Below are 25,605 nucleotides of genomic sequence, written 5' to 3'. Positions count from 1 at the left end.
GGAGCCTGTGTGTGTGTGTGTGTGTGTGTGTGTGTGTGTGTGTGTGTGAGGCCACTTTCTGTACATAAATAAAGCTACCTACCTACCTCCTACAAAATGTATGTGTTATTGCATTTATAAATCTACTTTATACAGAACACTGCTTATACAAGGAGAAGCAGACTGTGAAGTTGGTCGACCAGCCAAGGCTCCAAAAAGACAGAAGAGTCCAAGAATGCCCTTTTAGGGTTTCTTATTCACCTTTCCAGTCCCGTGCAGATTATGGTACAGTGCGGCCTCGGCAAAGACGAAAAACAAGATTTGGCCAAAGTAACAGATGTACAAACATAAACACACTCGAAGACAACACTACTGAACAACACCTAAAACAAGGAGAAGCTGTAACAGGCCATACCCTTACTTTCCAAAGGGCCCTCATGAATTAATATTAACCACCATTAATATGTATCAGTTAGGCCTACTACTTAACGTAATCCCACAGGGGTATCTACTATATGCAAGTCCAGATGATTATTTATCTCTAGGTCGTCCTCAGAAGAGCCCTCCATCGTCGCTTCCAGTCATCCCGGTTCTCCATACATCTGGCCAGCTCGTTGGTGCTTTGCACTCCTGCGTCTTTCTTGAGTACATCCACATAATTATGTTAATGTGGGACGTCATCTTGATCGATGCCCATGTGTTGGTTCCCACAGCACTACTTTGCTGGCTGGCAGTTCTTGATGTCTTTGGCAGTGTCCTGCTATAGTCTCATTCTCCTGGCTGCTACTTTCTGGTTCACCCTTGGTATTCCCTCATACAATGGTATTGTTGGTAACATGCACGCTCTTGCTGATGTTAAGTACTGCACACAGCATTCTGGTGTAGCACCCGTCTAGAGACTTCTGTGGGGTTGGCTTCAGGGTCCAGCATTCGCTGCCATATAGGAGAACAGATTCCACCGTTGCATAGAAGAAGTTTGAGTTTGATGTGTCGTGGGGAGTTCCATTGGATTGGAGTTCCATACACTGGTCATGCCATTCAGGGCCCTCCATGCAAGTGCCTTCCTCACTTTCAGATCCTGACCTGCTCGGTTGAGTTGACCTATGAGTCCAGGTACTTGGAAGCCCTTGACTTCCTTCAGCACAGTTCCTCCTGTTGTTGTCACAAGAAACCACACTTCCACATTGAAACCGATCTATGATTGAAACACCGCCTTAACACCAAGCAATCATTAGTGGTACATTTAATTGAATAGAAACTGAAATACAGTACAGTATATAATTGTTGTTTTCTTTTAACTGAATCGTATTAACCAAGGTACTATATTGTTGCATTTGGCGTTGTGTTTGTATACTATAAGCGGTTTATACCGCTTTATTGCAACCAAATCAAAGAACATTGATTGGACAGTTGTGATGTGCTACTTTGTGACTAATCTCTCAAGACAGATTTACAGCAAGCAAAACAAACTGCTCTTGTAACTTCTCTGGTAACCTTGCCAGGGAAGAGGTCACAATCTAATAGGACCACAAATACTCTAGGTATGTAATAAAAAACAAACAGATAAGACGACTCACCCACTTCAAACGGGAAGGCAAACAATCACTTCATTGAGAAAAGGTGAATGTTTTAACTCACAGGGGTGTTGACCATTAGGGCTGAGTTATCACCATTACATATGGTCCGGGGGCCCAGGGTTCAAATAACGGTGCAGTTTGACAGGGAACAGATTGTTGGGTAACTCCTGGTAAAGGAGTAAATATAATATGCCTCTTGTTCCCGATATCGTTAAAAAGCGACCTCTCCCATGTCGTAATCAACAAACACCCCAACATTCAGGGGCGGTGTTGTTCAAAAACAACGTGGGTCACAAGCTATAGAAACTGTTGTCCCTGTTGTCCCTCAGCATCAGGACACAGTAGCCCTGACTGACTCGGATGGAGAACATCTCTCTTCACAGCTTTCAGGGCGCCCCCGAGCTAGACTTGTTCTCCACTTTATTAGGCAAGCATGAAATTAAAGGAATGTGTTATTGAGCACATTTTATATGTCAGTAGGCATTTCCTTTCTAGAATAATTTATAATTTGGTAGATAAGCTACAGGGAGGATATTGTTTATCTGTCCACATTCAGATTCCAGTTAGTTTGTGTTCAACTTGCGGCAGGGGTTCTCAACCCGTTGGCCGCGACCCCTAGGGGGTTCGGCAAATTATTTTGGGGGGGGTCCCCAAATTATTTAAAAAATGTTTTTTTTTGCAACTGAATGGCTGGAAATGGAAATTAAGAGTGTACATAGTACATGCATAAACTTTCCTTAATGATTCTGATCTGGTTTCAGTATTCATTTATGATATATTTTCTCTAATATTAAGGTTATTTTTGCAGTTTGTATTGGGGGTGGGGAGGGGGGCTCTGCACTAAGGGGTTGAGAACAAGAGATCAAAGTATTATAGCTATTTACCATAGCATGCAAACTGTGATCATGGTGCCTATGCGTCTGCCCTGTTGGTCCTGTAGCCTCTCACCCATGAGGGGAGACAAGAGACTCAGGGTAACACTTTTAGTTTAAAACAATTATTTATGCTATATTACTGAAATGTGGTTCCATAATACACGACAGCTTCAATACAAAGTTACAAACACAAGACAAAATGTAATGTAGTGTACCGTAGTTTCCACTTTCACCATGGAATGTCCAATCTCCATAAATAAACTGGCTCTGTAAGCAAATACATACAGACAGTTAATCACTTAAATCATAATGAAATTAAAAATGTATAATAGCATTCAAATAACAATGGTGACAGCAACGTGTTATGTTGTATTGACCTAAACATGTCCACAACAGTTGCAAAAGGAGAGGAGACTGGAGCAGCACGGACATTTAGAGCCTTTTATTTAGGTGCTGAGTATACAAAACGACTGTAATGTCCACAGCAGTGTTGTGTTCACTGCCTAAAGTTTTATAACAATTTGTACAGTATTTTAATGTAGGCCTAACAGCTAACAGAATCAGAAGGTATGCGGCCAGGTTCGGACTTGGCTCAGGGATTAGGACGCCCCTGCCATGCATAGTCCCGAGTCCAGGGAGACGTCCTGACCGTGGGCCTGAGCCTCACCTTCGAGAGATGTTCTGGGATGAAAGGGTCAACTCAAAACAGGATGGCTCCCACCTGATGACCCTGACAGCTGGTACTCACAATGCGCCGACCATCCTGCCACCAAGGATTACCAGCAAGAGGAGGAACTTGCAACACCTGTAAGTAGCATCTTGTAGAAGCATCTTTGATGTTTATTTCACCTGTATATCGGTACACGCACGTGTAGAGTATTTCATAAAAGGGCATTATGAAAGAGGCTTTACTTATAGGGACTGACCTTTGTATGGGTCACAGCTCCATAGCTCTCTGAAAGACCCAATTTGTACTATTTTTTTAAGCGATATTCTCAGCACCATTCATGTTTTGGGGGTGACCATGGCTGCAGTGGTGAGGCCGTCTGGGAAGCAGGTCCCCGGTTCGCTCCCTGAGCACCCCTAACACCCCTAAGTCTAACTATAGTGTCCCACCGCTGTGCCTCTAATAATTAGGATGGGTAAATGCAGAGGACAAATTTCACATGTAAACGTGTAAATACACAGTGCCAAAAATACCCCAATGGAGTGTGGACCAAGTTATTATTTAACCTGAACCACACCGAAAAGATAACTGATTCTGATTCTAGCATCCTTGCAACCAAGGATGTTTATTGCCTGAAGGAAATAAATGGTGTTGGAGATAACACACATGTATGGCTGTAAATAACCCATGTGTGTCAGTGAGTGTGATACTGATACATAATAGACATTCACCACATCCTAAAAGTTATGTATTTATTTTTATTGAGCTTAAAATATTCCCTTATAAGCTACATCACTGCACAACCAATAGTCAACACATGTTTTGCAATGAATCATCTCACACATGTACAGTACACGACAGAAAGGATGTGAAGTTCATCAAGGCTTTCAGACAACACAATAACAACACACATGTGACAATTGAGGTAAAGTTGATTAAAATACAAGGTTATGAAAAGTAAGAGACACTAACACTTCAGACCAGAAAAAGAGGAGAACAAACTCCTAACTAACAATGTTGCTGTGCAAAAGCTGATAGCCACTGGCACACGTCACTATAAAGCTTTATAACCTACTTTTCTTTTATGCTTTATGCATAATGAGTGAGGAAACAACAAAATCGTACTCTTATATGTACTTGAACACAAGATGTAACATAAAGACACCTTGACCTACAACAGAGAAGAACTGCATGTGTAATGTCACTGTTTTTCCTGAAGCTCTTCTAAGAATTTAATCATCTCATTTTTCATTCTTACTATGTTCATTTCGATGTCCTGCATCATTTTGTCTTGATTGCCATCAGCCATGCTCAGGGTCTCATTGACTGAATGAATCATGGACCTCACATCTTGCATCACGGGCATCACCATCTGATAGATCTCTGAATCTCCCTCCATTAGAACCTCCACACTGTTTAAGTATTCCTCCGTTTTAGCCATGATCTCGAAAGGGATGTTACGTGTAGACTCAAATCGCTCCTGGTGAGTGAAAGTAGACAAACATGCATTCATTACATTGATAATGTTTTGTTTTGTCATATTCATATCTGTCGTCTGGTGTCAGTTGTTATGAATGAGTTAGGAGTATATTGCATACCAGATGTTATGATGAGAAATGTTCCTTACGGCCCTTATCAAACGACTGCTTTATGACTCATTCCACACATGAGTGGTTCTTCACAGTCTGTTGAAAGTTGTTAAGAATGGGGATTGAATCACTCACCTTTACAGCGAGTGCTTTTTGTCCCAGGTTCCTTATTGCCTCCTTGTACTGGTCCTGACATTAAGAGTAAACAAAAGTGTGATGTCAACTTTTATATAAAATAAATGTAAAACCGCTTGTGGCATTCTAACACAATGAGTATAAAAACAAACATGAGGCAGCTGACATTTGTAACACAGTCAACCCCCACAACCATCAACCATGGAAAACAAGATCTCCAATTTTGTACCATGTACAGACACTTGCTTCCAATGTGCTTGGTACTCAATATTAAACAGGGTGTAACAACATAGTTCTGTACCGGTGTGTGTATGTCCGTCATCCTACAGTTGGCCAGAGACAGCAGACACATCAAGCCCAGAACTCTGGTAGCTCCAGTCATACTCCGGGTCACTCCTCTGTCTCCAGACATTGTTGTTCTACAGCTGTTGGAGGGAACACAGGAGATGAGAGATTAGAAAAGAATATAAATTGTAATTTGTCCACTGTTGTTCACTCTGTGTCTCTGAGGCACGCAGTTGATAGCTTGAAAATGTACCTGCCCATTTACAATGTTCAGTAGGAATTCCAAGCTAATGGCAACTATACAGCCTGTCTTTTCAAGGAAGGTTATCCTGCTAAAATAATAGCCATGGTTCAATTACAAAAGAGTAAAGTACCATTCATTATTTCACTTTCAACTATTAAGTATAGACTGGCTTAGTAAGAATAAAACCAAAAAAAAATTGAAATGAGAGAACATCTATGTATCTATGCTGCGTAACGTTGTTTGTGTCCTTACCTGTGTTGTTGTGATGCTGATGTGTGACTGTGAGAACTGAGAAGCAGGCCAGGCATGTGAATGAAGACACACAATCTAGAGACATGGGGTCTTTTTATCTTCGAGGTTGCTCCTCCCTCCAGCTAGGACTTTCGTGTGTGTGTGTGTGTGTGTGTGTGTGTGTGTGTGTGTGTGTGTGTGTGTGCGTGTGCGTGTGCGTGTGCGTGTGCGTGTGTGTGTGTGTGTGTGTGTGTGCGCGCGCGTTTGTTCTCTCACCAAGACATTTCACACCTATTAACTAATGAATGATAACATTCTAATATTATTTAATGAGAATGAAGACAGAGAATGCCTCAGTGCTGTATATGTTTCTCAAAGTGAATACCAAGATGATAGTGCCATGACACAAGTAACAGAGCTGCAGAATACTTTGATAATATTTGGAATTCATCAATATCACTTCAATTTGACCACTTAAACCTTCTATACTATTAGTTACAGTATATGAACCAAAGGATGTGGGTCAATTCATTCAATGATACAGAACGACAGACAATGACTTAAGAGAGAGAGTGAACTACCAGTCCTAAAGTAGATAAAGAGGGCCCTGTGCCAGCTTTAGGGTATTAGCATAACTGATGTGATGCCCAACCCCCCTTTGGAACAGGAGAGAGATGTTACTGTTATGTGGTTTCTACCCTTTCTACACATTAATGTAGAATTGTCAGGAACTTGATTGAATCATCTCCAAATTTGAGCCTACAATTAATTCAATGAAAGTCTAATGACCTACTGCTAAATATCAAACTTATATAATAACTACTATAAATAACTATTAACACTGGAACACATTCATTAGCATCACTAGTTGAGCATATCAAAACATAAGGCGGTAAAAACAATTGTCTTCATTTGGCATGCATAACCTTTAATACAGATTACAGAACCAACATAAAAATATTTGAATCTGTTTGAGACAGGATGAAAAGAAAGGCACACTGGTGATATGGGAAGTTCCCAAAGTTTCCTGATGTGGCAGTTTTACACACTAAACGCGTGAGAATTACGAGGCGAGCAAGGCACTGTCTTGACGATGATGTTTATTTAACGTGCACGGCACGGATGCTGCAGCAGTCGAATCTCAGGGCAAGCCAGGCACCCATGTCAGAATTCAAAGGTACAGTTTATATCAGTCATACTCATAACCCAGAAGGTGGGGCAGAAAGAGACATGAGAGAGAGAGGGGGGGGGGGGGGTTGGTTAGGAACAGGATGCAGAGGTAAAGGTGACAGGTGAGCAGGAAACGATCCCAGGTCACAGGAGCCCTATGTGTCAGGCACTGTTGTTATCACAGCGTGGTTCCGAGCTTCAAAGCGTTAGTTATTTCAATACATTTACATGTCCTTTTGGTGACCGAGTTTGAGTGAATGCGTGAATTCCCCATGAATGTTCAGTCACATGGGAAAAAAAAATTAGTTAGTGGGTTCCTGGAAAAGGGGGTTTGGGTAGTATCTTGATTTATGAAGGAGGGAGATTAGCCACCTTATCACCTCGACTGTTTTCTGGCCGAGGAAGTGAGTGGGCACTGACCAGTGACCAGTGTTCTGGTCAGCTTTATTTGGCTTAGGCATCATAAACCTGTCAGTCGTATATACACTCCTATCCCAGATCTAACTAGACTCAGTATGAAGATCTATGGCATACAGCTGTGTCCAGATATGTTATCATTGTGGTGCAGTGGGAGTGCACCGGTGTGTGTGTGTGTGTGTGTGTGTGTGTGTGTGTGCGCGCATGGGGCACTATAGGAGCTTTCCCTATTTGGGCATAATATGCCCACATTATTATGTTATTGACCAATTAAAGAATAGTCCATCAGCCCCCATAACAATATTCATACACCATTTTATTTTATTTTTCCCAATACACCATTGTCATAGTACTTGAGTCTATGACGTACTGTGATCATGTTGATGACATCAGGGATCACCATACTATATGTATATGGGCATAAAGGGGACATACAGTATACAGACATACTCCACAACACGTAGCCATGTGACACAATTTGTGTGAGCTTGTAGTCAGCTACTTTCACTTAAGTTATTCAATTACATTTGAAAACAATATACGTTTTCACAACAAACATGGCAGAAACCTTGTCCTGTGAAAATGGGCGTGAGGAATCCAAGGAGAAATGATGTTTATTGTATGATGCCTTTGGCCTGGCAATAGTACAATAACTACCCAAGCAACACATAGGTTCCAGTATCACACCTTCCGCTGCAGAACCCAATAACTGATGAATATAACATACTATAATAGTCACAGTGCAGTATAGTATTGTGTATTCAAATTCTGCATGGCATGCTTTTCTAAAAATTATTAGTACAGGAACAGCATTTAAGCAGCAGCAGTGTGTGTGTGTGTGCATACACAGTACATTTGTAAATGCACATGTCACATTCACTTAATCAGAAATCATATTTAGTTTCACTTTTGCCAAAATTAAATTATGCTCATGGCAGCCCAGTGCCTTCTAGTAAGTGTGCATGTTATTTTTTCATGTTCTTTTTCAAAGTCTTTACCAAATTGACAGCCCAAATATCGTGCACACGCACACAGACACACAACATAATCATGTTGTCGTTTCTGTGTCCATGTTACAGTACAAGCATTTGGTTTGTGAACGATGTATTGTATACTTTTATTACTGTAATGTACACACGTACTGTACATGTGTACAGTATGTGGTGAATAACACTTTTACTGAACACGTCAAGGATGAACAAAACATTCTTCTACAGTAAAGACTTTGTGACAACATTTAACAACTGTGGTAGAAATTATACGTTAACACAACTTCTACCGTCTGAGAAGAAAAATACTGAGACGGTCTTGAGGTAAAGAGTTTATTTATTCAAAGTTTATTAAAAAAGGCTTTGTTCAAGAACGGGAGCAAAAAGAGAATGCTATGGCAGTGTGTAACAGAACAGGATGGAGGCACTCTAGTCTAGTTAGTACTGAGGGAATGGGTTTGCTGAGAACATTGCTAAGTAGTAGAAGTACCAATGGAAGGCAATCTCAAACAGTCAGGTCAACAGGATGCAGACACAGAAGTGATATTTATTATAAGCTCACATTATGCTTGGCCCTTGTACAGTAACAATTTTTGGCAAATGGTCCCCCCAGAGTAGGCAGCTGCACTTCAAGTGGTTAAGAGAAAGTTGAAATTCATATACACTGAAGAAGAGTAACAGATACAGAAACGTTGGTCTTAAATAATAAAAAAGGTTATTGCATCGTGACTATGAGCTGTGCCTGTGCGACCACTTTTCTTTGAAAACAGTTATTTCCTTTGGTGGTCAGCACCTTCTTATACTATTGGTGTGCGCTCCTGTTCCATTGTTTTCCTTAAAGAGAAATCTGGGCCTTATCAGCCATTGTATAGGTTTCGTTGATGACATGACCGAACTGGTTTTTAGCTCGAGCCAAGCTCACCTCCATTAGCTCATGCTCTTCCTTCAACCCAAGTAAGTCCTGGTTGGCTTTGGCAATCAAGGTGTCCATTATTTTATACATCGGCAGTAACTTCAGCAGCATCTGCGTGGGGCCTCTCCCAATGATGTCCTGCATCGTTTCAGTATGGCGTGCAAATTCAGCAATCAACTCCTGAGAGGTTGTACGGACTGACTGAATGACCTCCTGGTGAAGGAAGGTACATAGTTGTAGTCAGTCATCAGGTGATGCATTGCATACCGTAAAGTAACACATTACAGTATGCAAGAATGTTCTATTAGAGGGTGTTTCGGTGTAAGTAATGCTCAAGTAATATAACGTAACCATCTTACTACTGTGTTTGTTCCCTATAGCACCCACAGGGCCCCTTGATATCAAGTCATGTTGACCCCAGAATGGCTATTCGAGGGCCTGTCTACTTTGTGTTGGTTCTGTGCATGTCTTCAACCAGGTTAATCATTATTCTGTGCAATTATATTAATGTTTTCTCTGACTCTGGGAAACTTGTCAAGGTCTTCGCACACAGATAGCGTTGGGTCCTCCCTGCATTCTTCGTCCTCTCTCCTCATTCTCCCCCTCACCTCTCTCTCTGAACTGGGACAATATAATACTTGTGTCCTGCTGTCTCATGTTATGTTGCTTGAAGATTCTGCCACGAGCACATCTGTCAATTAACAAGCGCGTATTTATAAGTGTAATAATTATCACTTTGAATCATTTGAGACAGCTTTTGCAACACTTATTCCTCAACCGTTATAGTGTACAAATTACCGAGAAGGAATTGAAGCAAAGCTGTCTTTGTGGGTTTAAGTCACAGATATGTGCACACACTTGATGAAAGCTTCATGCGGCTCTCAGTCCGGTTGCAAGTAACATGATGAACAAAGAAACACACAGAGTTTTTTATCAGTACAGATAAAAAAGGGAGGGGGCTGGTTTCAGAGAGAGAGCCTGGACATCAAATATGAGTAACTGCCGACTCTCGGCGGCGAGCAGTGTCCGTGACCTTGGGGCCCAGAGGTGGAGGAACTGATACCACTAGGCACCCATAGAAAGTCTTCCTAACAGTTTTCCACTGTGTTCAGGAGGGCTGGTCTCCTGTTTGTTACCGTTTCTCTCTTATTATTTTATCTGTATGTTGTATAGGAAAATGACTGCAGAAAATAAAGCAAAGTTAAACTCAACGGACATGTTTTGGAGATCAGTCTGTACTGGCACACGTAATAACTTCCACCTGGCCGTCGGCAACCAGTAGTGCCATTAAGTATAGGACTTTAGGCACTACAGTAGCATCAGTCTAAAGTTTAAATAACGTCTAAATAGCTGTTGAATCGACTCTTAACTGATTTAACCCATTTAGGCCTGAGGCTGATTCTAAACACGCTTTCTAAAAAGTTTTCTGAAAAACTACAGACATTTTTTTAATACTGTACATACTGTAAAACACCAAAAGGGGTTCTACTGTAGTTGAAACAGAAAAATAAAGATTTTCTCACCCTTGCAGCTTCTGCATTTTCTATGGTCTGACACACCTCCACTGTGTCCTGCAATTAACAGTAAACAATAAACACAAGTGTAGAAGTTGAGGTTAGTGTGAATCAAGTGATATGCATTATGAAAATGACAACGATTCCTTTCCTTCCAACAGAATGACCGGAGCTAAACAACTAAAATCATCTCACATCAAACCCCTAGACGCTGAAGAACAAAAAAATACTTCAAGATGCAGTGAGCTTGTAGCAGGTCTGCAAGTTTGAGGTATTTTTTTACTATACTTTATACATCTACTCCACTACATCTCTTGAGTCAAATATTGTACTTTACTCCACTACTACAATTATTTGAAAACTTCAGGGAAGGGATGGAAAATTGCGAGAGGCAACAATCTGGCCATGCGAGACTATACGTGGCCAGGTGGTGGTACTATTGGTATCCGGAGAACTCGCCAGTTTACCAACTCGCCGCGATTTCGTTCATTTTAGTTTTTACTTCACCTTCATTTAAATTGCATTGAATTGAGAGAGAGAGGATAGTTGTTTAGAGTTAACACTAGAGAAAGTAGGAATGCCAAAGGTTTAAACACCAAAGTACCGAAACAATGTAATTAATTAGTAAACAATTCCTGAAATGGTAGGCCTACTTATCATTGGTATTCACATACTCATCTTTTTTATCATAATCTTCTAGCTGACCATTTAATTGCACAAAATAATTTGATCACTTTGGAAACTAACTATAACATCTGTGAGTTTGACACACTACACTGATGAGGACAGCATGTTAGCATAACGATGAAGAATGTTCGCCGTGGCGAAATTCTCCGGTATTCCTTGTATTTACCGTGCACCGCCATGCACCATTGGTCAGAGACAGCAGACCCAGCAGACTGAACAACAAGCCCAGGACTCTTGCAGCTCTGTCACCAGACATTGTTGTTCTGCAGCTGCTTAGAGGGAATACAGGACATTGAGTGATTAGAAAAGAATAAGTGATCACACACACACACACACACACACACACACACACACACACACACACACACACAGTTATGCACATATATGGAGATCCCTGACTGTGATCCATATTAAGCCCATATTTGGGAATGATAACCACTGTGGTTGCTGCAAAGGTCGCAGTTAACTATGGAATCATCACGGTGACCTGGGCACCTGGGGGCTTGCCTGGGGTGACCAGGGGGCTGATGTCGTGTGATGTCACGATGACCCGGGGGCTTGCCTGGGTTGAGTTGAGTGATGGGGAATTGTGAGTGTCGCGAGTCGTGACAGAGTGACGGGGATTGTGGGTTAGGTGTCAAAAACGCAAGATTCCATAGTTAACCTTCAGTCGCAATTATGGACCATATTTGTTCTATTTTACCTTTTTAATATTGGTACTTGTATTAGAGTCATGGGTATTTAACCTTGAGCAATAAATCATACGTAGCCATACTTCATAATAACACATTGCATGCTGGCATCCGGGACACTGGTTTTCCTGTCATTGTTTGCCAAACTACATAAAAAGACCACAGAGACTCCTGTTCTCCCGAATGTGTGGCACTGTTGATGGCTAATACAGATAAGCAACATTATGTTGTCCTTGCTCAGGACAAAAAAAACGTGTTGGGTATGGTGAAAAGTTGGACTCAACTGGCTTATGAAACAAAATGTGGAACGCCCTACCAAGTCATTAAGACATGCGAAATTGCGAATCCCTCGACTCCTTCAAAACCGCCCTCAAAGGGCACCTTATACGGACGGGTGCAATTCGAAACTGGCCCCCATAAAATCGGAATTCCCCACCCACCCCTTTTCCCCCCTCACTGTATGTATAGGCGTTTGTTTTCCTTTTTTACCTCCTCCATGATGATTTCCTGTTTTTGGTGAATACCGTATATCTGTACGTCTCTAAATATTATGATGGATTTAAAAGTGTAATGCTTTATGGTGTTGTCTAGCTCTGTTCCATAGCTCAGCCTCTAATGCGTTGGGCAGAATCGTAGAAGCAGTAGAAGGCTATGGATCAGAGCTAGGTGTTGTCCACAGTTAACAGTTTTGTATTGAGTTGTGCTTGAAATGTACTGTAATTCTGCTGTTAATAAATACTTCAATCAATCGAAACGGTCCAGCTACTGCTACGCAAGGCTTTTCAAAGCGCGTGCGCACAAACGCACACACGCACTTTTAATTTAATTGCACTAGCACATTATGCACATAGCTACATTTAAGACAAAATGAGAACATATAGTAGCATATTATGAGGCTTAGCATCCAAGCTAACACTGAAAATGCACAAATAAAATAATATATCAAAGAACATTTGCATATTACATTCAAAATAAACTTACAGGTTTAGACCTTCAAAATCCTCAAAATAAAAAGTAGTACGCTTGGAGACTGAAGCTTGAACTGTCTTTGTGCTCTCATACTATTTGTGTTTTGTCATGTGCTTATATATAAACACAGTTGAGCTGGGTACGGCAAGACAGGCGGACCATAAAGTACACAAAAAAGAAAAATACTGAATGCAATATAACATTTCACCACTAGATGTCATAGAAAATAAACACATTTAATCTCTTCTGATATTCTAGATCCCTTTTGTCTTTTGATCATCTGTTCATTGATCATTTCATTTACACAACAGTTAAAGATCTAATACGTACATTGTGTCCTGTAGGATACAGCTAAGGGGCCTCTCCTGACATCTTACATTTGCCAGTTACTGGTAACATGGTAACATATACATTCTCACATTATGGATGGGAGTATAGGAAAATGTGTATGTATGTCCCACGTACAGGTCAGAATCATGTCACACAGAGCAGAACATCGTCGTTTAACTTAATTAGGAATCATCATTTTTACTTTACAGGTCCTAACGTGGCATGAGTCAATAGGTTGCGTGATTACACAAGATACATTAAGAGGTCACAATGTTCATATTGATGTGCAGGTGGAGAGTTTGGTTAGACGAGTAGACGAGAGGCCCCTGTTGCCATCCTTCCTGTGTCTCTTCCTGCTCAGCGAGAAACTTCACTTCGGTGGAAATGGAAATTATATCACATACAGTATGCAGTTGCAGATGGTGCGATAAGCACCCCGACTGTGGTATGCACATTGAGGTGTGCAGTTCAACACCATTGTCCCAGCGAAACTTATAATACTAATAGATTGCATTTTTATAGCGCTTTATGGTGTGGCACACTGAGCACAATGTTTATAACATGACTGAGAGTGAGTGGCATATTGTTAGCACTGCACCTGCACGATTGAATGGAATGCTCCATGTGGGGTTTTTTTAAATGGGAAAACAGCCTACACACGACAATGTGGTTATAATGTTTAAGCATGGACACATAATACCATAATATACTCAGAGAAACTATGATCACACTATGTGTTGGAATATCCTTCTGTTGAGATATCTTTTGCTTATATACTCTACAATTATATTGTTGTCAAATCATATCCATTCATCTTAAAAAGTGCCAATTAGGTATGACATAGTGTGATGTGTGGTAATATAGTTTTGCTGATTATTATGAGTATATTATGTTATTGTGTGTCAGTTCGTTCAATCGATGCTAACATGATACCCAGACATGTTGTAGATACTGTGACAATGTATAATAGTTATCCTCTCACAGGGCACCTCTCAGGAAGTATTGAGAAACGAACATACATATAGCAACTCAAGTGTTCAATCGATGACTGTTAACCCGTTAGTTCCCATAATTCTAAAGGCTGTGTTGATTTGATTTTCCAAGAAAAAGCAGACGTCTCCCAGAAGGGGACGCACAGAAATGATGATTCAGTGGAAATTTTGCAAAACAGCCTACACATGACAATGTGGTTATAATGTTTAAGCATGGACACATAATACCATAATATACTCAGAATAGTCAGATAAACTATATGATCACACTATGCCACAAACAACTGGTTGCCACTTTCAAGATTACAGGATATAATTTGACAAAAATATAATTGAAAGGGATTATAAGCAAAGGATATCTCATCAACATCTTGATGAACTTGTAACCTTATGTTATGTGTACACCTAATGCGAGCTTCTTGCAAGGTTCTCACAAATAGCCTCATGTTTTTCCACTGTCTGTATCTACCTGTAGAAGCCATGTGTGTACACATCCGCCTGGGTGACGGCAGACTGATGGGCGAGCGTCTTATACTGGCCATATATGGAGCGTGTCGAGTGTAGGCTACAGGGTTTGATGAGGTAAGATCAACATATGGAATGTCAGAACATGTCAGCTCCATATATGGAGATCTAAGGGTGGCAGCGGGGGCAGTGTCTTGAGTGTACAGGGTTTGATGAGGGCCCAGGTAGGGCCGGGCCTTAATTTTATGGCCTGTTGAGAACTCTAGTTGTCACTGACTGCCAGGCACGGCTGCACTAATAATTTTGTGGCGGACCTGTCTTGAATGGACAGGTATCGGTCAAAAGGGATACATCGAAGAGGGACGGGTGGGGAGGTGTAGAATCGTTTGAAAAGAAGAATACCTCAGGATGCGTTGTATATTTACTCAGCAAGAATCTTTATTAGTTTCTAAGGAGTCACATTTGAGTTCAATAAAAGTAAACAGAGTTGGACAGCTTACTTCCATGAGATGACAATTCGAGTATGACTCCAGACCGTTGTTTGCATTGTCCTTATATAGCTCTGAATATAACGGGTGTGTGTGTGTGTGTGTGTGTGTGTGTGTGTGTGTGTGTGTGTGTGTGTGTGTGTGTGTGTGTGTGTGTGTGTGTGCGTGCATTGTATGCGTGTGTGTGTGCATGTGTGTGCATGTGTGTGTGTGTGTGTGTGTGTGTGTGTGTGTGTGTGTGTGTGTGTGTGTGTGTGTGTGTGTGTGTGTGTGTGACTGTGTGTGTGTGTACAATTAGTCCTACATACTGGCATCACTCTATTGTTAGTTGAGTTATAACAATGTGCATAGGATGTCACAGACAGTGTCCCATTGACAACTATATGGCCCTGCGCGTGGTGTTTCACCAGACACAAGTCACACGTCCCGAATACCAATGCACACAGTATACTCATGCATACGGCAACAATATATAAGCATCAAGTACAGGTATAATAATAATATCCTATAGAGGAACAACATATGGAATGTCAGAACAGGTCAGCTCCATATATGGAGATCTAAAGGTTTGTAGAGTTGCTGGCGGGTCCATATATTCAGATCTAGGTGATTATCGAGTCTTCTCCATGTATGGTTATCCAGGGTTAGATGAGGTCAGTGTAGTGATCTTCATATGGAGGAGTGATGTCATGAGGCGTGACCATATATGGAGGTGTGATGTCACGAGGTGTGACCATATGGTGTGACCGTGTGACTGATGGGTTTAGCAGGTTTTCATAGTATGATGATTAGAGCGCCCCTCACTTCACACGGGTGTGATTTTATTATTATAAGTCCGAATTTTTGTTATTTTGAAACAGCGAGGTATTGGGTATTTTCCATGTTATGTGAAGATTTGTAAACACAAACGACTCACACAGGCGGCTTAGGAGAACTAATACTAAATGTAATGTAAGTATCCAGTGATCCCTAAATTAATTCAGGTCGGAATCACTCATCACTGGCTGGGCACTGGGCACTATAAATAATTCACACCAATTTGAGTTATTATAATCGAAACCTGTGGAGGGCAGCATTGCACAGCCTGCCGGGCGGAGACTAACGAAGAAGAAGGAGGGACGACTAGTGTTTGTTGCTTTTTACAGTCTATGGTTTAATTGTTGTTATGTTGTGTTTGAAGCTTCAAGAAAAGTTGCATGCTATGTGATAAAAGAAAAGCAATCACAGTGTCTCTTGTCTTGGGAATTACGGTTCACATCGCTACAGAGACTGTAAGTAAGGAACTGAACTGACTATTCTTGCCGCCGATAAGACAGTGTGTAAGTGTGTATTTGTAGTACGTCGAAAATAGTGTACCCTCCCCCCTGTTGTAAATAAGTGTAATGCTTTATCATGGATCGTCCACAAAGTAACAGTTTTTGTATTGACTTGTGCTTTGAAATGTACCCATTCTGCACAGGCTACGAAAAACTTCATGAGCTCTGTTGGAGCTCATGTGAACTAAAACCCCGTGTATTATTCTATTCACAAACATTTTTGGGTTGATTGTTTGTTTACCTGTGATGAGGCATATGCTTGGTTTTAGTGAATACAAACACACCGTTATAGACTATAACGGTGTGTATATTGATGAAGTGCTGAATTAATGTGGTCTGGTTTACTTGTGAGGACCTCTGCTTGGATTCACGGTGAGTGGGGCACCGACGATCTGCAAGCTCGATCACAACGCGCTGCATGTGTACGAAACAATTTAAATAAATGTAAGACACTTTAGCATATTTAATATAACAGAAATGCAATTAATATACGTGTAAATGGCTCCATTGAATAGCAACAGCCAACATTGCTGTAATTTGCATCAGTTGAGTCCCAGTTTCAATGTATTGATTTATAAACATAAACAGTATTCAGAATGAGTCAATGAGTACATTTAATTCAAACAAAAGTACAACTCAATACAAAAACTGTGGACACTTGAAGCATTACATTTGTTTACAATAAGGCCCACCATTTTCAATTCATCAGAACATTTAGAGACTTACAATTATACACTTCTATAAAAATCAGGAATGATTGAATGTAATATGTCAGGTATATCAACTATCAAGTTAGTTTCAGCCTTTTAGTGGAATCTGATATTTCCTCTTGTAATGTGACCTGTAGCCCAATCCACACAGATGACCTCATTGGCAGGGGTTTCAAACTCATTTTGTTGCTGCAACAGTTTAAAGGAGTTGGTTTGGCCAAATTGGCACCAATCAGTGGTTGGTCTACAGATGTGTTTCCTGGGTCTGGCAAACCTAGAAAATGACCTGAACCCCATTTTAATGTTCCAGAGCAGAGCCACGGTGAGAGAGAATGTTTAAACACAAGTCTAATCTTCTGGGGTCCCTGGCACGAAGGGGACTGCCCATAACTCTGACCTTCCATTACTCCGACGACTACATGTGGGAAAACTTTGAGAACCACTGCTCTAAAAGTCCTGTATTCGCCATCTGTTTATTGCAGTGATCCGTTACTAACAACCTTTAAAAGTATTCAAAGAGCCTCTGGGCTCTAGAACTTTTATGGAAAATAATATTCCACTCAGGGTGAAGTTTAGAAGTTTTTATTGAGAAAGTTGAAGCCATAAAATAGTAAATACATTAAGCAACAGCATAGTTGACAGAAGTCCAGCACAGCCTTGACCTTCTGGCCAGCAGCTATCCAGCCAGTCTCGCCACTCCTCCATTTTGTTTGGATGGTCGGGAAATGAATGACATCGATGAGCTGTTGATGAAAAAGTGTGTGTGTGTGTGTGTTTAATCTATGTCCTCTATGCTGGTTGTTTGTGATCTTTAAGCAGAACAAAGATGTTTGGAGGCAGTGGAGTGACCAGGAGTCTGACTGGAGCTGCCAGAGTCTTGGGATTGATGTGTCTGCTGTGTCTAATTAGTCTGGACAACTGCATGGAAAGTAACTTTGAGTTTGGAGATGAGGTTACGATCACCGCCGCTCAGGTAAGTAATTAAGGTATTGCTGTATTTATGTGACTTCAGGGGTGGGAAACTTTGGTGATGGAGAGGAGAGGGCCACTATATTTCCACACTCCACTCCAGAGGGCCACGTTGCATCTTACTGTTTGAGCTTGTAGATCAGCTATTTTTGCTATAATTGATTTGATTTGATTGATCCTGAAAAAAATGTGGCAATTTGTTTTTTTGGAATCCTGAAAATGTAACTTTTTATTTCATTTCAAATTAATTTAGTTATAACTTTATGAACTAAATCCAAACACATTGGACATACAAAAGCGGGTCATGTTTGCAACAGCTGAAATCAATAATATATCAGTATTCTGGGCCACATTAAGTGAAGGTGGGGGCCGCATGTGGCCCCCGGGCCGCCAGTTGCGTACAGTCAAACACTTGACTGTACGAGGTCAGCACCTTGCGGTCTTGTTTACATTTAGGCCCTATGCAATCAATTCATAGACATGACAGGATTCAGGTGAGTCTCAATGTGGCTATACTTGAAAGTTGAAACCACCACATACCACGCTAGCCGCAACAAACTCTATAGATCCTATTTTTAATATCTGGAATCTAGAGTTGCAATAACAACCCTTGACTTCCGAAATGAAATACTTCCAAATGAAAAAGTCATATCTGATTGTATAAAACAACGTTTAACTCGCCAACATTGCAGCTGTACATACGGAAAGCTTGAATTATCGTCTTTTTTGTTTCATAAAAAAAGTCCACCTCTATGAGCTACTTTATATCAATGAATTCCATGCAAGTGATTACTTTTCTAAGTGTTGGAGTTTGTAAGCGCTCGTTTTCTATATCGCAATCTATATCGTGGTTTGATTGAAGTATTTATTAACAGATTGGAGAATTACAGTACATTTCAAGCACAACTCAATACAAAACTGTTAACTGTGGACGACACCTATAAAGCATTACACTTGAGTTGGTAGGCAGGACCATTTAGTGATTTTCAACAAGCTTCCAAAATCCAAACTCCAAATCAAAAACTTTGCAGATGGTAAAGACGATAATTCAAGCTTCCCGTACAGCTGCAATATTGGTGAGTAGAGCTCTTGTTCGTGGCCTATGCCCAAAGTTGGGCTATAGGCGTAAGTAAGTAAGTAAGTATAGCGATTATTCTACTGTCAGTCTCAGCCTGGTCAGATGTCATCCCCTGGCTATGGTGTGAGTGCAAGCAGACCCTCAAATGGAGCAAAATAATCCTTGTCCTTGCAGCAGATAGTAAGAATAAGAGAAAGTGACGCGCCAAGGACACAATTTGACAGCTACACGGTGAAGTGAGGTTCAAACAGTGACAATAATGTTTATTACATTTTCCGTGCATTATATACAAAACAGCATCTCGAGAGGTTCAACCCTCCCGCCCAGTGATCGTATGTCACATGGGTATTTCTGAGAATACATAAGATTGACAAAGTACAATTTCTGTGTGTGAGAGGGAGGATGACTGATTTAAGCAGTCACACCTGGCCTAGTCTAGTTTGACTCAGGCCAGGTGTGACTGTCAAACTGTCAAACTGTGGTTTGAAGTTCGTTAGGCCTCAGTGAGTTGGAGGGTGAGATGAAGGCCAAAAGGTGGGAGTTCCTGTCCCCTCTATGGCAGGCAGGACGCGCGGGCCCCCCTTCATTGGAACGGAACGGAGCAACCTGAAAAGATATTTTCTATGCACGTTGCCTGCGCTCTCATAAACAACACCTAATAAACCTGATACTAATAGATTCCGTCAAGATTAAGAAGGTGTAAGACATACAGGATACTGTGTTTGCGTAAACAGGCCTTAATAAGGTCAACATCAGCATATCTCAAGGTATCTCAAGAATTGGTGCAATACAGTAAAGTACAGTATGCATGCTATTGGTCACATAACCATGAGCTAACATTTAGCTGACATTGATCTTGACATCTATGCATGGTTATGCAAAATCATAACCGTGAGTTTAACATACCGGTAGTTTAATACAATCAGATTTTCTGTTTGGATTCATGGGTTTTTATTGGTATTGCAACTCTAGATTCCAGATATAAAAAATCACACCTTTGTGACTGTGAATTGAGGGGCGCTCTTATCATCGTACATCATCATAAACTAATCGTAAAATAGACGGGGTGCGCACGCTTTTCCGACACACCATAGGACCGACATGCAGAAACAACGATCGGATTAAGGTTGGCGAATATATGTTAAGGTTGGCGAACATGCGTTAAGGTTACTATGTCTATTTATGACGTAAAATTGTCCATTCATTGTCAATGGGAAATTAATGTTTGTATAGGACAAGGTTTGTTAACACACACCAAAAGCTGGATATAGGAGTGGCTAGCGCCCCTCAAAAATAGGATCTGTTGCTTGTGGCTAATACCAAGCATCATCTTAATGTGGACAACATCGTATGTCAAACTATTTCACCAGGCTTATACAAGCAACCGGTTTTTATTTCACCCAGAGAGTTCATAAAAGCACTATTTTCGAGGAGCCCCTCTGCCCCCTCCTATGCCCAGCTTTGTGTGTCTGTGTGTGTACCACATTTGAAATGATTTGATTGGCTGAGCATGGATTGTGATGTATGATGATATACGACAATAAGAGAGCCCTCACTTCACACGAGTGTGATTTTCTTTTCTCCAAATGAGTTCCCAAATTGAATGGGGATGTGACATGAATAACATTTTATTCTTTACTCTTACCGGTAATTGCAGTTGAAGGAGGCGCGTCGTATGATACAGGATGCAGACGATTCAAAGGTGAGAATCTCTACTTCTTAATTGTCAGCTACATTAAAATTACTTAAAGTCACTAAGCAATCACTGTATTTATGGAAAGGGTTGTCTGCACAACAATTATATTTCATATTAGAGGTAGTACAATTTAACCCATCCATAATAACTGACAGTGTTGTTGGGTGGGGTTACTTTCAAAATGTAAGATATGTTAACGTATTACTTTAATTTAAACTAAGTTTAAATTAAAATAGTTTCAGTACAAACAGCATTACTTCCTGTGTCAGTGTTATATTACTTGTGTTACTTACACAAACCACCCTCAAACAGAATATTACTACATAACATTATAGTTGTACGTTATAGTTGTTATACAATGCCATACCCGCTAAAACCGACTACAAATATGAACTTTCCCCTGTCAGGAGAGCAAGAAATTAATGGGTCAAACCTCTGTGGAGATGTACGCTGAGTGGGATCGGCATGCTGACGCGTTGCAGGACATCATTGCGAGAGGCGCCCCCGAGATGAGGAAGCTGCAGCCCATATTTCAACTCATGGACAACGTGAACATCGAAGTCAGACAGAACTTGCTCTCGATGATTGATGAGGATGAGAAAATGGCTATGAAATTGGATAAAGCCAAAGAGTTTGTGGCTTACTTAGAAAAGCGGCAGAAGCCTACAAAAAACGAGTTGTGACAAATCACAGGCCAGTCCCTATTCTTAAAACTGTCTTTTAACACTTAAACCCTATTTAGCTTGTAGATCTGATATTTAACTGTTTATTGTCGTCAAACCAACCTCGATCTGTTAAATAAGTGTTACCTTTCTGTTTATGGTATGTCTTGCAGTTCAGCATATTGTGCACATGTCAAAATATACAGTATTAATGCCTGTTATATTGTCTCCAGTCTCACCCTGTCCATGCGTCTGTCTGAACAGCTAATCTCTGGCACCGTTGGCTTAATCGCAGACAAACTGCACACACACTCCCTGGAAGGGCCTGTTATAGCGCCACCAGGAGGTCAATCTTTGCTAAACAATTTCTTTGTCTTTTCATTAAAGGAGTAATTCACCCCAAAATAACTTGTTTTCTGTCAATTAAACACCCAATGAGGCCTTTGTTTTTGTCACATTCCTACCCCAGTGCTCTACCCCAGGGTAGAGTGGCTGGATGGAAACCGCAATGTTGCCAGTTCGAACCTGGGCTCCCTCAGAGTTAGTGCTGAAGTGTCCTTGAGCAAGACATTGAACACCTAATTGCTCCTGATGTGCTGGTTGGAGTCTTGCATGGTTTCCGCCATCGATGTATGAATGTGTGGGTGAATGAGTGAATGTAATGCACAATCTATCTAAAGCACCTTGGATAAAGGCGCTATATAAATGCACCATTTACCAGTCATTTGATGTCCGGTGGAAAGATGCTAATGTCTCCCATATAAGACCGCCGGTCATCGAATTATTGGCTTAGGAATGTGACAAACAAAAATATCTGTTATGTGACTTCTCCAGGTGTGTGGACTTTCTGTCAAGCATCTACAGAGGTAGATGATGGCATCATCAGACTGGCTTAAAGTCATTTTCTTCCACTTCTGCAGGGACTTCAACACTATCGAGCCTACTCCAAAGCTTGTGGATTAAGGCAACCCTATGCAACGTGTGTGTGTGTGTGTGTGTGTCTGTGTCTGTGTCTGTGTCTGTTCAAGCACTGGTGCATCCCCTCCCTCACCCAGCTAGTACTCCTCCAGTTACTTGCATCAAGTCCCTTTAAAATGACTCACTCATGCTCTCTGTTCAGGTCACACAACACCGCCCATTGCCCAAGCAGCAGGCACCACCAGCAATCTCTGTTATTGTATATTCACATTTTTCTTTGTTGATTGTTTAGTTTAAGGTGTTTAAATAAACAAGGGGTGGATTGATTGGAGAATATAATATCCTCTACATGTTCATATACAATCCCCTGTATTTTTCATTTTAACATGTTGCTCTCAATGTTCTTAAACTCCATATATGGTGTCGGACCCAATGCCAACTGCAAATGGGTCTCCAGGGAGCCCCTCGTCAAGATGGCACTGTCAGGAACCTTTTGGGGAGGCACAGTGTGTGCAACGCAGGCCCGGAGCCAGGATGAAATGACTATGACTGAGGGGTCAATTGAGATTTTTGAGGGGGCAGAAAAAAAAACCATTGCGTTGTTAAATCAAGCAGGCAGTATCAGTTGTATGTGCAAGATTAGAATGATAGCGCTGCCTCGCCAGGGGGTCCCTGGGCTGAGGGCTCCAGATTTTGTTTTTGCGATGAAAATGCTTCAATCTGGTGCACTTTGAAATTAAGAGGCTAGATCTATAAAGAACTACACACAATATTAGATTATTATCATCTTTACTGTGCTATTATTGCCATTTGCCAACATCAGCAGTAGGCTACAAAACAAAACATTGGATAGGGCAGGGGTGGGAAACTTTGATGAAGAGGGCCACTATATTTCAAACTCACTCCAGAGGGCCACAATGCATAGTCAAGGTAGCTGATCTACAAGCTCAAAACGTGTCCCAGACCAGTGGAATGCATGTACTTCCTATTCTTCCCAGATGTAATAATCCTCACGTGGCACACACTCCCCTGCCTTCTCCAGGGTCGTGACTTTTGCTACATCTATCAATGAGCCAGTCAACAATGAGTCGGACCAATTAAAGACAAGTATGCCTCCCACTTCGATGGTTTATTGCCCAGGTGTTGCCAGTATCTCAGAACTTGTCATGTTAGGACCCACCCTCTTTGCTGATTTTGTGCCTTCAACTCAATGAATGTGCATTTTTTTCATGTTGTCCCAACCACTCCTTGAGAGATGTTGTGGACTCTTCATCATTTGTATAGGACTACTATACATCTTAATTCTGGAATAAATTTGCCATCAGACCAGACTTTTTCTCCAGTGCTTTTTAATTTCTCATCTTGTGCTTAAAAATCTCCGATCAGAATCTGTTTTGTTTTAGTTACAAATTAATAATTCAATAACATAATCACGTTCACTCAGATAAACACAGACATTTCATAATTAATTCTAACAAGTTAATTGACATATTCTTGCCAGGTGGGTAGCTCTGGTGTATGTGCCTGGAACCTATAGCTAGAAGGAGTTCTCCTCGTAGGTCCACCTTCGCCAGCCCAGAGAGAGAAGGCAGCAGGATCATGGCCGAAAACAGGGGATACACCGGGCATTACCAAATTGACGGACTGAATATAGGAAAAGGTATGTTACTTTAATCTATTAACGCTAATACACTTTAATTAGAATATCCGACAGATTCTTTGGGTGCAGAATATGACGTTCTCGTTGCACTCTATAGTTTGTTTGTTCGGGTTCATACTTTGTTTACTCTGATCTCACACGTGGTAACCAAAACACGATCACCCCTGCCGACCTGCACGCTGAGGCGGTTCTTGTATAGTTGTATTGCATTTGTTTTACAGAAGAGTGAGGTTACGATTATGTTATGGGCATATAGTTTTACTGTGGTACATTTGAATAGGGTTAGGGTTTGGCACCGTTTTACTGAGATTAAGGTTAGCTAAGATTAAGGTAGCCTTGAGACTAGCCCCGCAAGCAGAACCCGAATGTAGTAAAGTGTCTGACACTTTTATGACTTTACTGCATTGGGTCCTGCTTCAAGTGGGGCTGTCGCCAGTTACGCACAAACAAATACAATGTAACACGCCATGAGACGGACTTCTGCGCGCTTTGACCATGGTTATTCATGTATTGACTTACGAATGTGCGAACTATAAGTACCTTACATACCATACCGACACATCTCCTGTGTCGCGGAAGCCGTTAAGTATTTTTAATCCATGATTGATTAAAAATGTCGCTTCTTCCTACCTTGTTTATTGACACCTCATTGTACCGCCTATCTGGCTAGCTAGTGGTGCTACAGCTATGACGGAGCAGATCAAAGGCAGGGACATAGCCCGCAAAGCCAACCGCACATCGGGAGGCGGTAAATAAACAAGAAGAAATCAAAGCGACATTTTTAATCAAACATGGATTAAAAATACTTAACGGCTTCCGCGACACAGGAGATTTTATCAGAGGTATGTAAGGTACTTATAGTTCGCACATCCGTAAACAAACACAATAAAAAGCGTCCTAATTCCGCGCCGATGGACTAAACGATGAGTGTGTGTATATCCGCGTCCCAACAATCGCATTGAAAAATCTTAGCTTGACCAGGAACCCTACGGGTCAGCCCGGTTCGGTTCGGATTGGGCTGACCCAGGGGGTTCCGAGAGGGGCTACCTTGAGACATGACTGTCATCAGCGTCCTACGGTTATACTAGCCCCTCTCGGAACCCTACATAAAGCTTTTATGAAATTTGATTGTCGCTTTATAAGTAATCAAAGTGTCAGAAACTTTACTACATTTGGGTTCTGCTTGTGGGGCTACGGTTATACGTACATACAAGTGGCTATGGCCAAACTAGGGGGTCTAGTTTGACACGTCACATGCTATTTAAAGCATAATGAAATTTAGAACATTTTGCCATAATTATATTGGCTGTTGATGGTACAACTTTCAGAAGCTGTCAAAAAGTCCCCTAGGGTGGTTGAATATAAACCAATGTGGGATATGTTAGTAG

At 41.2% G+C, this 25,605-nt stretch overlaps 1 protein-coding gene and 1 long non-coding RNA gene across 3 annotated transcripts; one reads left to right on the top strand and one right to left on the bottom strand.

Annotated features, from left to right (window-relative positions):
- The first annotated feature begins 3,050 nt into the window (after window positions 1-3,050).
- Window positions 3,051-23,859, top strand: LOC308335738 (uncharacterized protein). The gene is made up of 4 exons (XM_080792909.1): window positions 3,051-3,238; window positions 18,051-18,207; window positions 20,939-20,983; window positions 21,385-23,859. The coding sequence occupies exons 1-4, from the start codon at window positions 3,108-3,110 to the stop codon at window positions 21,658-21,660; spliced, it is 609 nt and encodes a 202-aa protein (XP_080649035.1). The 5' UTR covers window positions 3,051-3,107; the 3' UTR covers window positions 21,661-23,859.
- Window positions 8,478-13,079, bottom strand: LOC308335739. Of its 2 annotated transcripts, none has more exons than XR_013966090.1 (4): window positions 12,946-13,079; window positions 11,439-11,541; window positions 10,595-10,642; window positions 8,478-9,284 (listed from the first exon to the last, which is right to left on the bottom strand). It is a non-coding gene; the product is annotated as an uncharacterized lncRNA (long non-coding RNA). The 2 variants fall into 2 exon arrangements; XR_013966091.1 differs by having other exon boundaries at window positions 11,439-11,544; window positions 12,946-13,070.
- Window positions 23,860-25,605: the final 1,746 nt, after the last annotated feature.

The sequence above is a fragment of the Protomyctophum bolini genome (assembly GCF_963924005.1).
Source record: "Protomyctophum bolini genome assembly, chromosome: 20".
Classification (NCBI taxonomy): Eukaryota; Metazoa; Chordata; class Actinopteri; order Myctophiformes; family Myctophidae; genus Protomyctophum; species Protomyctophum bolini.
Note: the sequence above shows the minus strand (reverse complement) of the source record. Positions and strands in the feature narration are given on the sequence as shown.

What these genes read in the sequence shown, in the direction of transcription:
- LOC308335738 (XM_080792909.1), top strand. Translation starts at nt 3,108, where the DNA reads ATGTTCTGGGATGAAAGGGTCAACTCAAAACAGGATGGCTCCCACCTG. An exon ending in AGGAGGAACTTGCAACACCT is followed by an intron (nt 3,239 to 18,050) that starts GTAAGTAGCATC and finishes GTGATCTTTAAG; the next exon opens with CAGAACAAAGATGTTTGGAG. An exon ending in AGGATGCAGACGATTCAAAG is followed by an intron (nt 20,984 to 21,384) that starts GTGAGAATCTCT and finishes TTCCCCTGTCAG; the next exon opens with GAGAGCAAGAAATTAATGGG.